The sequence below is a fragment of the Scomber japonicus genome, chromosome 22, assembly GCF_027409825.1.
Source record: "Scomber japonicus isolate fScoJap1 chromosome 22, fScoJap1.pri, whole genome shotgun sequence".
In the NCBI taxonomy this organism is placed as follows: Eukaryota; Metazoa; Chordata; class Actinopteri; order Scombriformes; family Scombridae; genus Scomber; species Scomber japonicus.
In genome coordinates, this window is record NC_070599.1 from 7345646 (window position 1) to 7360889 (window position 15244).

The window sequence follows — 15244 nt, forward strand, 5'->3', positions numbered from 1 at the left end:
GGGACAACGTGTTAGTGTATTAAAGGAAGGTTGTGGGCAGGGATGGGATTAGATAATGGTGTAAGGATGTAGGGAGAACTGCAGGACAATAGTAGTAGTTGTGATTTTTGTTACATTTGAAACGTCTCTACACTTTACAAGATGTTTTTTTTAGTGGTTTTTATTCCCTGGGCTTGAATCAAGTTCATCTCCATATTTCACAGTTGGAGTGACAAACCTAAAGTTATACTATGCAGGATTTTCCAGAAAACAATGTATAGACTAATGCAGTATAGACTCTCTCAATCATCATTCCTGATCCATTACTACGTGTGTGTATTTTCTTATTATTTTGCTGTGTTTGGGGTATTTCTGGGTGGCAGTCGGTGTTCCAGACACTGTTACAGCAAATGCATGAAATGACAATCATTGCAACATCTTGAGGCTTTTTGGGCCAGACATGAGGACATTTCAATTATTGCAAAAGTTGTCTCTGTATTGTCTGCACTGACACTATGTTTGACACATATTTTGTATTTGTATTTTTTAATATTTTGTGTAGTATTTACAACTAAAGAGCACATGTTTTTGAACTACTTATTTTTCTTACTGTTAACAAATCCCACAAAAAAGACCAAAACTATAAATATGCTAGTCTCTCAAAACTCATTACTCTTTCTTTATATTTATCCAGACTGAACAACCAGTGGATAGACTGGAATTTGTATACAGACACTCCTCTTCCTCAGACGATTAACCCCACTGACTTTGTTTATTTCTGACCTTTGCTCAAGCACTTAAGAGGTTGACATTATTTTTTTTACTGAACTATTTGATAGCTTTCCATGAAGTCTGATACATATCTGCTGCCGGGGAGGATGAAGGAGCCAGTGACCTTTCATTTAGTGTCAAAAGGAGGATTCATTGGATTAACAAGTTTTCTCTTCCCTCAAGATGAATTGTAATTCAATTGGCGTTTATCTTCATCCATCAACAGGGGAAAAAAAGCTATTTCAGACTGACAAACGTGTTAGTAGGAACAATTAGCTGCTGATTTTGGTGTTATCATGGGATGTGTTCAACCCCCCCCCCAAAAAAAATCCAGGCTAAAATCTCTAAGATTTTAATGAACCTTGGATTCAATGTCCAGCTTTTATGTCAGTCAAATCTCATTGCATTTCTTTCCCATTTTTGCATTTGGCAACAGGCAGAGAGCTGTATATTGTCTGTCAGTCAGTTCCATAACAGAGTAAAACATGCCAGAACAGTCTTCCCTGCTTTGCTCCATTGACTCATCACAGGAAGTGGGTGGTACCCCTCTTGGGAACTGCACATAATCCACCGCTGCTCTTTCCAGAGTCATGTTAGAGCTTGTTTTCTACTCAACAAATGTAAATGTAAATAAGAAATCTAAAAATACATGAGATGACGAGCACCAAGATAACATGTGAATATGGGAACTAGCCCATAGCGACTCAAGTAAACACAAGAATCAATAAATATTTATTCTATATGATTGTTGTTGATGTTATTAATGGCGATTAATAGCAGGCAGAGACAGAGCACCCATGTGAATGCCACGTAGGTTAGCCAGGCAAAAGCCTACATAACTGCTGTTTATCTTCTACTGCTGGAAAATGGAAATCAGAATTCAGCATCAAAAACATAGCCTCCCATTATCATCAGTGTCTATGTGAGTCACATACTGTGTGTGTGTGTGTGTGTGTGTTGCCGTTGAATGTGCTGACATACCTTGTTAATGAAAGCTCTGAGTGCGGCAAAAACATGTCTGAGAGCAGCTTCTGATTGGCCGACTTTAAGGAAGGTCAGGTAAATGTCAAAGATCTTCTTCATCAGGGGGTTGTGACCTTCACTGTCCAGTAGTTGGTTCTGAGGAACACACACACACACACACACACACACACACACACACACAGGCAAGTATGACCAAATCTATTTTCTGCTTTTTCACATAGATACTACAGTGCACATCCACACACTTCTGAGTAATTGTTTGATCATCAGTGTAGTGAGTGAGTGAGTGAGTGAGTGAGTGAGTGAGTGAGTGTGCTGACCTTGAAACTCTGAGTGAAAAGAGCGAGGACATCCAGGACACTCAGGCAGACTTCAGTGGAGATGTTGCCCTCCAGCAGAGCCTGATGATGGATTTCTGCTTCTGATGGCCCCGTCCCTACAATACACACACACACACACACACACACACACACACACACACACACACATTAATAATACCGATAACATATGAAATACACAATTATTACATTTCTGCGTGCCATAAGCTCACGATGTTGTGTCAAAGAATCAGCACTATTCTGGTTGATGTCTGACACACGTCGGTGCATTTCATTTGAATTCATTCATGAGGCAAATTATGCAGTGTTTACAGGATGTGATTACACAGACATGAGTAAAGTAACTCTTGTTTAGTAGAGTTCTAAGGTAAAAAATGTTAGTGACAAATATCATGCAGAATTCAACCTTTTTTCTGTGTTTTCTATCAACAGGTTTCCAAAAACATCCAAGTATCCTTTTAAGCAAACAAAACAGATGTCATTCAAGCTTCTCAGTGACTTAACTGCGTGTACTTGCAAAGAACTAGAGTGTGGGCATGGCACAGCTTTGATGCATATTTAGGGCCATGGTGCTGCTACAAAGTGAATGCTCTACTAAACAACTTACAGGTCAAGTATACAACACGCCTACAGGGAATTAGTCATTCTGGCATGTCCACACATCCATTCGACAAGCTCACAATGTTGCCAGTGACATTAAAAAACATTAACTAGGAAAGCCTCAGGCAGCCACTCCACTGTTTACCTCCAGAAATGGTACAGCTAAGTATCTTTGGCTTGTTTCAATTCAAATGTAAACTTGGTGTTGTACCTTGGTGTGGATTTATTTGCTGTTGGTATTACTGTGTGTCTCTAACACCATTTGTTTGACTTTCTCCAGACCTATTTCTCCTATTATGGCCCTTTTCCACTGCAGAATCGGGTTAGGGTTAACCCTACCATTAGACACAGTCTGACTATGTGAAATTAACTTGCCATTAACCACTCATGTGGCCATGACCTTACTTAAAATTCCAAATCCAAGTGTCAAGTTCAAAACTTGTGTCATGTTTAAACAAGATTTTCTTCCAGCATCCAATAATATCTGTCAAATCCAGGTTAAGTAATAGGCTTGACAAAAATATGGTTTAAAATGTTAGGGATTGCAAGCATTTTTATACACAGTCCACATATTTCAGGGGCTCAAAAGTAAACTAAATAATCATAACTAAAAATGTTCATTTTGAAAACGTTGTCAAGAATCCTTTGCAGGCAATGACTGGTGATGTTCATGACTTCAAGACCTCAGGCAAACGCTGGGTTTCCTTCTTTGTGATGCTTTACCAGGCCTTTACTGCAGCTGTCCTCAGTTGTTGTTTGTTTGTGTGTCTCTCTGCCTTAAGTTTTATGTCAGCAAGTGAAATGCATGCTGGATCAGGTTAAGATCAGGTGATTGACTCGTCCATTGCAGAATATTCAACTTCTTTGCTTTCAGAAACTCCTGGGTTGCCTTCACAGTATGTTTTGGGTCATTGTCTATCTGTACTGTGAAGCGTGGTTTGCTGAATTTGGGTGAATCTGAGCAGACAGTATATCCCTATACATCTCAGAATTCATCCGGCTGCTTCTGTCCTCTGTCACATGCATGCTTTGGATCATGAGCCATTTCAAGCCATGTCCACACTTCTTTCGTCCCGTCAGGTTGATCAGAGTTACATCTGTCCAAAGAATGCTGTTCCTGAAATGTGCTGGTTTTAGATGGGGTTTTTTTGGCAAAATCTAATCAGGGCTTTCTATACTTGGGGTTTATGAGTGGATTTGCACCTTGAGGGGAACCGTCTGTATTTGCTCTCTTCTCTTTATGGTAGACTTGAGAAATTGATATGTCTACCTCCTGGAGAGTGTTCTTAACTTGGCTGGATGTTATAAAGGGCTTTTTCTTAACCATGGAAAGATCCTGCCATCATTCACCACTGCTGTCTTCCATGGCCATACTGAGTTCAACAGTGCATTTCCTAAGAAATTTACCAGACTGTTGATTTGGACACTCCTAATGTCCTTGAGAGCTCCCTGGTTGAATTTTTGGTATTTGTGCAGCCTAAGAATGACCTGTTTCACTGGCATTGAGAGCTCTTTTGATTACATGTTGTAGGTTCACAGGACCGCACCTGGAATCAACTCAAGACATTTTACCTGTTTCATTGATGATGAAATAACAAAAGCATTGTGCACACCTGTCCATGAAACAGCTTTTCGATGTTGTCCAATTATTTATGGTCCCCTCAAAAAGAGAGTGGTACATATTAAAGAGCTGTAATTCCTAAACCCTTTCTCCAATTTGGATGTGAATACTCTCAAATTAAAGCAGAGAGTCTGCACTTTAAACCCATATTCATTATATAGCTGTAAGTTGAATATGATTTGGTAAACATGTAAGAGAACAGAACTTGTCTGTGTCCAAATAATTATGGACCTCACTGCATTTGACACAAATACAGAGAAAACAGAGGCATGTTCTTTTCAGAAGCATAATTGGATATTGTTTCATTCATTTTTTTTTTTACGAAAGAACCAGGAAATGATATTGAAGCTGAATAGTTTTGTACAGTTAAACAGCTGCTTATGATTTTCAGAAGAAGTTCCTGAGAAGAACATTTACAATCTTAAAGCCAAAAAAAACCTGATAAAGATCCATTTCAACACATGACAATATTCCTTTTCTCTCTGATGGATTTAGTGACAAGAGTTCCAAGTAAATCTGTGTTCAGCTCTATAAATCATAGCCCTTTCCTTCCCTAGGAACTCAAAGTATCAGTTCCTTTTTATAGAAAGTATTACAATAAATAAACCTATCAAGTGTTACGCTGGCTTTGCACATGAACTGTGTGTAGTTACCTATATTGAGAGTGAGCGAGGCTTCCATGGTGCCGAACTGATGTATCTTAGTCTGCATTAGGCTGGCACGGTTGCAGCGCATAGCTGGCATCGTCTGAGACTTCCTGTCTGATGAGAACAGCTTCGACACACACCCCTCCTGGCTCCTACATAAATAATATATATGGAGAGTTTACATCTTTGTTTGGTGGTCAGGAGAGGAGAGGGAAAGTGGCAGAGACAGAGCTATTAAGAACCACAGAACAAATGTCATTATTTTCATATGATATAGAGACAAAGTAGATAATTACACACAAACGTACATTATTTTTCTTCAGAAACAACGGATGATGTAATGATTAACCCGACCACACTGACATTTTTAAGAAATCTATCAAAGACAAGCTGGAATCAAGCATCTGCTAAACTGCAGTATGTTTAGCTGGTTTCAAATTCCAGATGTGCTTCACAGATAAGCCAGGTATGACAGGCGATAGTGCTGTTGGTTCCAAACTTACCGGCCAATGCTCCTCTTTCCAACGTAACGAAACTGAACCAGACATATCCTGCAGGGGGGATCAAAAGTAATGACAATATTAGGAAGAGAAAATGCAACATGTCTTCCATTATGTCCAGATGTGGTCAGTGAGCAACACAGTGGTACTGCAGTGTTTTAAAAAAGTACCATCTGCTGTGTGTAAATAAACAAGAACGGTGTTTTTTTCTCTGTCTTTTTACTATTAGACTGTTTTTATATTTCCACATCACCTTTTTGCAGTCAGTCAGCTACATCAAACGATAATGACTCAACATGCCAGAGACTTGTGCAATATGTCTTGTGCTTGTCACACAGCTGCTGACTGTTGGCAGGGAAACAGCATGCCACAACAGGCGCTTAACACTGTAGACTGGCAGACTTGTTTCACTGCATCACAAGAGGACATTATGCGCTGAAGAACACATTATTTCATACGCTACTTACTCAAGCAAACTGAGGAAGTTCATGATGTCCTGAGGGCTGACTTTGTTCCAGTAGGCCATCAGAGTGTCTGCAGACAAAAAGAAAAACAAACTCTTCAATGCATTTGTTTTTTTAGAAACATATATCAGTTTAGTAAGTTGCTCCTGTTGATTTGAAAAAAATTAACCAAACATCCTTGAGGGAAGTACATGACAATTTATCACTGCTTTTTCATTTAGCAGCCAAGTCAAGGTTCTGCTTAGACTCTATCCCTAAAAAAAGCACAAGGAATAGTGATGTCATATCCTGTGGTGAATAAAGGCCTGTCTTGTGCAGTATGATTATAGATCAACACTGACCCTCTGACAAGGTCTTGATGATGTGCAGGAAGGAAAGCAGGAGACCCTTGATCTCATAATGTCCCAGTCTGCCGATGGGAGGCATGGGGCTACTGCTCATGGTGGAACCGCGTCTCTGCAGCTGCAACAAAGCGGAACACATTACACAAAAAAAAGCACACAGTAGTGAGATGTTACAATTCATTTGGTGTGAAAAATATTTTACAACCAGACAAAATCAGTCCATTGTATTTGGCAAGATCAAAAGATTTCCTATTCAAAGTAATAGGAAAGATCTTTGATCCCTGGGAGATCACTGTTCTTATTGTCAAAGATCCAAACCAACAATGTGGTGGTCTCATAATTGTTGGCACTCAGCTCCAAGGTCATTTGTTTCCTGCTGAAGATTGTTTGTTTTAAACCTTGGTCACACATATCAAGTGTAGAAAAAACTAATTTGAAAACAGCTGGATAGTGTATTTGTTCGGGGACTATTCTCAACTGCACATGCATACATGTTCGGTGCTATGAAGGCAAATGGACTTCATAGAACTCCTCTAGCAAGAGAAAAAGTCAATGTAAGGATGTCAAGTCTGTAAGAAGAGTTTCTGTAAGTGTGCTGCCCACATATGATCCAGTGCAATAAATACTTTAGTCAAACTGACTGTTATTGCTTACACCATGGAGCTATCTGGAGTTTACAAGCAGAAAAGTGAAGACATCTACAGACTAGTTTATATAATGGTTTTGGTTAAGTTTTGGAAGCTATGACGAGGAATCCATTCTAGTACATCTATTCAACATCTGGATGCAAGACAGCAGATGCACACTCACCACTGACAGTAATTCAGGGAACATGAATGGCCATGTGTTTATAGCAAGCCTGTCTGTTTTCCAGTGTAAACCTACCATGCCTCGAATAATATTTAACATGTCGTGTCTCTAAATGCAGGGAGTCCAAGTTCAATAGAATCAGAATAGTAAAACAATGGTTATTTATGGAATCTAACTTCAACTCCATTGTAGTTAGTGGGCCACATCTGAACAGCAGGAACATGGAAAGGTTTACTGTGTTGACACTGTGTTCAGAGAGCAGACACTTCACATGGAGATGCTGTTTTAAAACTTGAAAATGTGGATCCAAAACAGTCTACGTGTCATGCAGCTTAGCTCACTGGTTGTTAACTCGAGTATATAGACCTCATACAAAAATGGTGACTTTTTATTACTGTCTGGCTCTTTTTCTCCTTCCAGGGAGCAATCAAGCACATTGGAGGTCATCAGCCTGAAGTGGGTCGAGTTGACTTTTAAAAAGGTAGCTCCGGTCAGTCTGGCTGAATCCAAACTTCACCGTACTTGCAGGCTCGAGGACTTTGCGGGCACCGTTATCAGGAGATCTGCGAGTGCTGAGAGTTGTCTAAACAGACAATTCATCAAGTCCACAAGGGCTCTAAAGTGGACTTTCTGCAGACTTACCAAGGGTCACAGTGGAGCAAGCACCACCCACTCTTCCTCCCATTTTACAGATCGAGGCCTGGATGAGGCCTTCATCCTCTACAAACATTTAACCAGGCTGAGTGTGTGTTGGTGCTTAGCTGAGTTTGCCATATGTCTTTTGAAAAGTCCTCTGTAATTAGAATCTAATCTATTTCAATTTGGAATATGATGTGTTTAAGTACTGATGTTTAGTATATTGACATAAGGATCATGAGATGAGATGATTTAATTAGCTAAACAGTACTGTGATTGAGAATATCTTTAGCTGATCATTATAAGATATATATTAATTGTATTCTAATTTGCAAATATTTAACATCATTTTGAGGCTGGATATATAATTTGTTGTGGCAAAATATTGTCATTTGTTTATTTCCTTTTAGAACCATGGCAATGAACAATGGCATCATTTTCATTTCAACACTCACATCATTCTGGAAAATAAACAAATAATGATTTATTGCAACCTGCGTTTCCTGGTGGTTTGTGGCTCCAGTTCAAACCTTTATATACATAACAGGAAGTTTACTTTATCTCCATGGTAACACTGGAGGTCTTACGTCCGTGATGGTGGTTAAACCTCACAGTACATACGGCTAAAGTCTGCCATGGCTCAGTCAGCGAGTACAGAGGGAGGACATTTGGATTCAGCCTCTCTCCCTTCCCCGTTTCCCAACATTTTCCCTCCTCCATCCATTCCCACTCACTACTTATTCTACTGATTCAACATGAACAGTTTTGGATACGTTGGGAAAATAAGTTACTTTAGTAAATTGTTTCTTTATTCAAATGTGCATTAAACTCTGTGTCAGTTCATGACAAAATGCCTGACACCATAGAGTTGTATTTTTTCTAGTCTTTAAACTGCAGCAAAGCAAAGAACCTGTCCGGCTGTGCTGAGGGCAGAGTTGGCAAGGTGTTAAACAGATGCTCGGCTGGTGTGAAGATGTTCTTACCTCAATGCTGTCTGGTGTTCCTGGATCCATAAACAGTGAGCCTCTGGAGTCCTCTCTCCTTACAACATGCCCATTCTGAGCTGGCAGACCTGAAGCCAACACAGTGCAGTATTGTTAATGTTGACTGATGGTATATCACTGACTTCAGTCTTACAAGCTTTTAGTAGATTAAGTACTAGTATTTACACATTGTAAAAGGGAGATACTCTCTTCAGCACAAATATGAGTGTATCTTGGCTGAGACTCCCCTACGTACTCTATATTAGGCTGACTGTTAATTCCAACTGGTATCATGATATCTGGAAGATTAACACATCACAAAAGACCATTTATTGAAGGGGAACTCCACCGATTTTGCACAGCATAATCAGTTTATTACTCACAGGGGGTATTATTGAGCCTGTGAAAACAGTAAGATAAGGTCTCATATGGTTCTGGTCGAGCTTTGTCAAATATGAAAACAAAACCCGAGTTATTTCATCAGGGAAAATATGCTACTGAGTTACATTATGGGAAGTGTGCGTAGGACTCCTACTAGAGACTAAAGGTCAGGTTATCGGAGAAGCTTCTATTTTAAATTCTGACCACTTTGGTTTTTGAAATTTGTCTCTAGTGACCCCTCTAAAGTTGGGGAACTGCAAGATTCAGGATTCAATAGCTTTTCATAAACAAACACTTATGAGTATGTGCAGCTCTTTGCCTCAAAGGATTGTGTTACTCTTAGTCTCGCCATCTTCTTTCGCTGTGTTTTTAACTGTTAATGCTGTGATGTCGATGTTCTCCCTTGACCGCTGCTTTCACCTTGACATCCACTCATGTCAATTGCATACGACACTCAACCTAAAATGTCGAAACCGTCACTTAAAGTCGGCCTCGGGCAAGTCACAGATAAGAATGAAAACACTGTGCAGCGCGCACAGCTGCTGCTCTCAGAGAAAGTGCTGCAAATGGATCAAGTTGTGTGTGCGTAAATATTGCTGTGTAGCCATGGTGGTGAGGGTCTCTGTGGTGGTGATAATGGGCCTAAGAGGAAGAGGCCAGATGCCATAAATACTGCACTATATCTGCAGTTCTGAGCTCACCATGGTCTCTCTCGATGGCAGTGCTGATTCTCCTGGTGTCTGCGGAGCTGGTTGAGATCAGGTCATCTCTGGAGCCCTTGATGAACACAAGATGGAAGCTTTGCATGTAAACTGAAAAATCTACAAGCTACAGCTGCATGAAATTAATAACATTTGGGCTTGAACCACAAGAAACAGATGACAAAGTAACATATCTGCATTGAGCTACAGTTATTAAGAACTAAATGAACCCATTGCGGAAGTTAAGGTTTGCAAGGAGACTCACATTCAGGCCGAGTCCAGGACTGGAGGTGTGTGGCAGAGCAGACAGCTGCTTCAAGTTCTGGTAGAGCAGTTCAAACAGTGGCAGGTATAGCAAACAGATCCTGGCCTGCTGGTTCTGAAACATTAAATATGACTTGATGAGCTTTTTAATAATACATGCAATGATGAGTGACACTGATATGAAGCTATTGAGGTAGACAAAATGACTGCACATGTTCAACAAAGATCTGCAGGTTAATGTGAAATACGGTTATGTAACACAAAGCCATCTGTCCTGAGGTGCTATCAATGGTGCGTGTTCAACAATAGCTTGTTTGCATAACAGCCACTGTGGTGCGGTTTATCATATGTACTGAGGGGGAACGATGTTAAACGTATGTCACATCAAACATTCATTTATTGCAAGCAAACACTGAGCAGCTGTTTCAGAGAGCCCGCATGTGTGGGGTGGAGACAATGTTTACACTCGTCATACTTCAACAGCTTTAACGCATCCTCAGAGTGTTAGTTAACTAAGGAATGAATGCAGCTGGAGTGGACAAGCAAAATAGTTTATGCTTAGTGTACATGAGCATGATGTGTTGTTTTTTGAACAGCGGGAACAATGGAAGGCTGATGAAGATGAGTGTAATTGGACCAAAAAAAAGACAATGAGGCAAAGTCTTTGATCATGAAAAACAATTTGACCTCAAAATTTGGACATTTTCTTGATTTTTCTAAGAATAGACGTCAACTTTTGTTGGAATGTCTCAAATAGACAAAAAAATGTCACGCAACGGCATCTATCATGACTTATTCATGAGGGCCACGAAATTCTGAGCGATAAACCTTTGTTCCACCTTCAGCTTCTTTTTGTCTCGGACCTGTCATTGACAATCATTGACAGCTGCCATTAGCCCAACCCTCTCTCACCTTGAAGGCTGTGTAGCGGTCGTCCATGGCGTGTTTGATAAGGAGGTTCTTAAGAACGCTCACGGCCAGCTGTCTGATCTCAGGCCCTTGCTGCAAGGCCTCAGCCACCTCCCTCAGCAGCAGACCTACCAGGAAGTGGTTACGGCAGTACTCCTCTGTCAGGCTGAATTCCAGACTCTGCTCTGTGTTTGGGCCAGACAGGATGTGTCAGTGCTCGTAAGCCTGGGTTGTCGTGACACTCTTTTAGACTAAAACTGACATTTCTTATTACTAAAACCAGAAATCTGTTGTGAAATGTGTCTCCTGTTCAAGCATAAACTCTAACTTCAACTACGACTTACAAGTGACTGGAACTGCATCAGTTTGTTTATTGATTGAGTAGTGGATTGACAGAGAATTAATTGGTAGCTACTGTGATATTCGATTAATCGTTTTAGTCATTTTTCAAGCAAAAATGCCAAACATTTCCTGTTTCCAGTTTTTCAAATGTGATCATTTGTTTTTTTTTCTTTGGCTAATGAAAGTACATAACATATCTTGAGGTTCTGAATTGTTATCAGAAAAAATGAGCCAACTGAGAAATAATTGGGGACCGTGAGGAATTGTGGATGCCATTTTTTTTCTCCACCATCTTTTAACTTTCAGTAGACTAAACGATTAATCGATAAAACAATCAATCGATAAAGAAAATAGTCATTAGTTGCAGCCTTTTCAATAGAAAGCGTTGTATAAATGTTACTTCCAATATCATAAGTATTGTCAGTTAAGCTGTAATAGATTTCATTAGACTTAAGAGCTTAAGAGAGGAAAACACAATCTGAAGTTGGATTTTGACACATTTTGACAGCTGCTGTAAACAAGCGAGCAGCCTACACTACAAACCCGGATGCTCTGACTGATTCAATCATACAATATCCAACACTGAAAACCAATATGCAACAGAATCTCAACAACACCACGCATTAGTTGTTCCAACATTTTCACAACACATAAAAAAAGAGAGGAATTCAGATTCATTACTCATTGCCTACATTAGGAATTGTGTAATGCTGGAAATTGTAGGCAGACAGGCGAGCGGCTAGAAATGAGAAGTTGCCTCTTTCAACAGACAATGATATACAGTTTCCAAATAATGCTGTGTTAATATTAAGCCTGGGGACAATTATCTTACATTGTATCATGGAAATTATCTTCTCAAATGACAGAAACAGACAGGCAGACAATGAGAGAGAAAGAGAGAGAAAGAGAGGCAGAGAGAAGAGACACAAACTGCAGCAGAGAGAGAACCGCAGCTTCATGAAAAATGTTTACCAGTTTCAAGTCAATTAAGCAATAAGAAAAGAGGCTCAGCTGATTCCCCCAACCGCAAAGCTCCCCTCCTTCTACAACACACAGGCTCAGGCTCAGGATGACAGCATTACCGTAGCATTAGCATTGTGCTGAGTGAGTGGAAGTGAATGGGTAGCCCTATGAGAAAAGGGGGGAGCTGCTGATAGGATGGCGTGGAGGGGGGGTTAGTGCAGGTCAGAGTGAGGAGGTGCAGGTGTTTTTGCATACGACAGCAAAAGTGGTGGCGTTGATGTACAGTATGGTGCGGTGAGCGTCACCTACCTACAGGGCCAAAAAGCTCCGTCGCATACGGAATTAAATCTGACCACAGGCAAAACACAAAAAAACAAGAGAGGAGGGGGAAGTAAAAATAAAGAAATTGGGGGGAGGGTAAAACTGTAAACAATCCATGCAGCATTTCCACAGCACACAATAGTTTCCTTTTCACTTATGGTTATAAAAACATGTTTTATTAACAAGTGAGGAACCTGTTTAGCAGGTATCAGACTAGGTGTGGCTTGCCAACTGCTTAATTATAGACTTGTGTATGCATGAGCCAAACCAGCAGGTTAATGGGAGTTTGGGGGGGGGGGCAGTGTGGTGGATGCAGGTCAGAAAGGGGTTGGTGAATAGTTGGGGTCATATGAAGCTAGTCAGTGGTTACATGTGTGGTAGGAAGCGTAATGCATTGAATGGAAAGCAGAATAATGATGATATCCGGCTCTCACCTTGCACCCTCTGCAGCTTGGTGCGCCCAAATGCCATGGGCAGGTTAAGAGGGATGAAGTGCTCGTGGTTAGACACTGTCATCAGGAAATCAAACTTCATTTCAGTCAGCACCTGTGGCGGACATACATGCGTGAGTGTGTGTTCTGCATGCGTATATGCAAATTGTTTTCAACCACATCATTGCGTAAATATAGTTCTCCTCATTGTTCAAACATAGCGGTTGTCTCTACCGTTTTCTAATAACAAAAGCCCTCTGGGTTTCTGTGTTGGTTCGATTTGTTAGTCAAATGTGCTGCTGATACAGAGAGAGACACAGAGCAGTTTTGTACAAGCTAAATAAACACATAACATAATTGTCATTAATTCACTGGTGTTTGGATCTACACATATTCCAAATAATCCCTCAGTTCTGCTTACAATATTGTTCATTTTTACTGAGTGTGCAGTAGTCGTGTGCCGGCTGGCTGTGTCAGGTCACGTACCTTGGGATCTTTCAGACTGAAATGACACATGTAGTGATTGACCAGACCGAAGGCAAAGCCTCTGTTCATGAAAGTCAGGCACCTCTGAGGGAGAGAAGAAGGCCGGTTATGACACGTGCTGCTAAGATACACATCAGACAAAACTAAACACATCATGATGGATCGGTTGTGCCGTGAAGAGAAAGCAAAAGAGTCTCGGGCCCAGTGAAGCATTTTTAAGGAAACTTAAGTCAGTTAAGACCAAAGAAAAATAAACTTTCATATTTCAACAGAGCACAAGTGTTGGGAAATGGAGAATGACTTTTGATTATTTTGATTGGGAGGGGAATCGATCAGTGAAAAGAACCCTAAAACACTTAAGGTCAACTGGAAAACTACCTAAATCTATTTAGGTAGATTCGGAAAGTGCCCACAATATAGGCTTTATAAGTTAAATATTCCCCCTATGTGAAAAACTGCTTTGAATAATAAATTGTGCATTTTTAGACAAAAAAAAAAGTTAAATTTGTTTTCAGTGTCTGCACAGAGAAGCTCAAAAATCCATTCACAATAATCAAAACATATTTTTGAGTTTATGTTTCATGTATATTTGGGGTTGAAACCTTGATGAAATTAGCCAGGCTCAGGTTGATGCAGCGGGCTTCCTCTGGGATTTCCATGTAGCGGATGGTGATGTGCGGCATAATGGACAACACCAGAGACTGGAGTGCCTGTTGGAAAGTGTCGGGAAATCGCTGGGCCCGCGGCATCTGAAGAGATGGTCAGGACACATGGAAGGCATTAAAAGGTTTAAATGTCAACATGTTCAAATTTAATGACATATTCCCAGTATACACAGCAGATTTGCATTAAAGTACAGTTGCATTTTCTCATGACACAGGTCAATGGAATATTCTTAACCTAGCAGCGCTGGTTCAGACCCAGATGAAATACAGACACATGGCATCAGAATGTGGAATATATACACAACGCAGTGATTCACTAAGAGTCCCCTTCTCTTTGTGTGTGTGTGTGTGTGTGTGTGTGTGTGTGTGCGTGAGGTTTGTTTGACTGTGTCGACATGTTTGGTAACATCCCAAATGTGGAATGGATTTCCTTGTAAGATCAGTGCCAGATGTAGACATTTGACCTTTCAGAGATGTCACAGGCAACTTGCTGAACATGTAGACAAGATGGGGAAACTGCTGAATCTTAAAAGTTGTATTGAGGAAGGAGAAAGTGCTTGATACCGACCTTAATGCGGTTGTCCTCTTGCAGGTACTGGGCCACAGATTTAGCCATGGTTTCAAAGAAGAACCAGGAGTACTACAGATAGAGATAAAAGGGAGCTCAGTTAGATTACGGCATTCTCCCTTCCTAGGAAAACAGCCAAAATGAAAACGAGATAAGGAGATAAGAGTGGCTTTAAATCTCACTGAGATAATCCTTTGAAATTTAAGATATAAGAGTACAAGCAGTTTTCTGTCTGTGGAAGTGGTAGGTAAATAGATGACAGATATTCACTCTGTTTTGAGCATCTGACAGTTCACTTTATGAGCATGTAACTCCGCCTACTGTTCAGTGTTGGTACTACAACAGGACTGACTGGGTGATGAGAGCGGCTGTAGAAGCACACCTTGAGCAATTTGTTGCTGGTGTTGAAATCAGCGGTCTGCTTGAGGACGGCTGTGACTGCGGTCGCCAGCACCTCGTGAGTGTTCACTGAGCTTCCTGATGCGTGGTTGTTGGTTACAAACACATACTGAGGACAGAAAAAAAACAACAAAGAT

General features: G+C 40.5%; 1 protein-coding gene across 1 annotated transcript in view; it reads right to left on the minus strand.

Moving 5' to 3' along the window:
* Positions 1-15244, minus strand: part of dock11 (dedicator of cytokinesis 11) — a 63651-nt gene that overhangs the window by 19078 nt on the left and 29329 nt on the right. The window contains exons 26-41 of the mRNA XM_053343326.1: positions 15091-15216; positions 14709-14780; positions 14078-14224; positions 13476-13559; positions 12993-13104; positions 12547-12585; positions 10936-11117; positions 10025-10138; positions 9760-9835; positions 8678-8766; positions 6246-6366; positions 5908-5974; positions 5444-5491; positions 4947-5092; positions 2055-2170; positions 1732-1869 (exon numbers count right to left, since the gene is read on the minus strand). Of these exons, the coding sequence (XP_053199301.1) occupies positions 1732-1869; positions 2055-2170; positions 4947-5092; positions 5444-5491; positions 5908-5974; positions 6246-6366; positions 8678-8766; positions 9760-9835; positions 10025-10138; positions 10936-11117; positions 12547-12585; positions 12993-13104; positions 13476-13559; positions 14078-14224; positions 14709-14780; positions 15091-15216 (1677 nt within the window). The remainder of the gene's footprint in view (positions 1-1731; positions 1870-2054; positions 2171-4946; positions 5093-5443; positions 5492-5907; positions 5975-6245; positions 6367-8677; positions 8767-9759; positions 9836-10024; positions 10139-10935; positions 11118-12546; positions 12586-12992; positions 13105-13475; positions 13560-14077; positions 14225-14708; positions 14781-15090; positions 15217-15244) is intronic.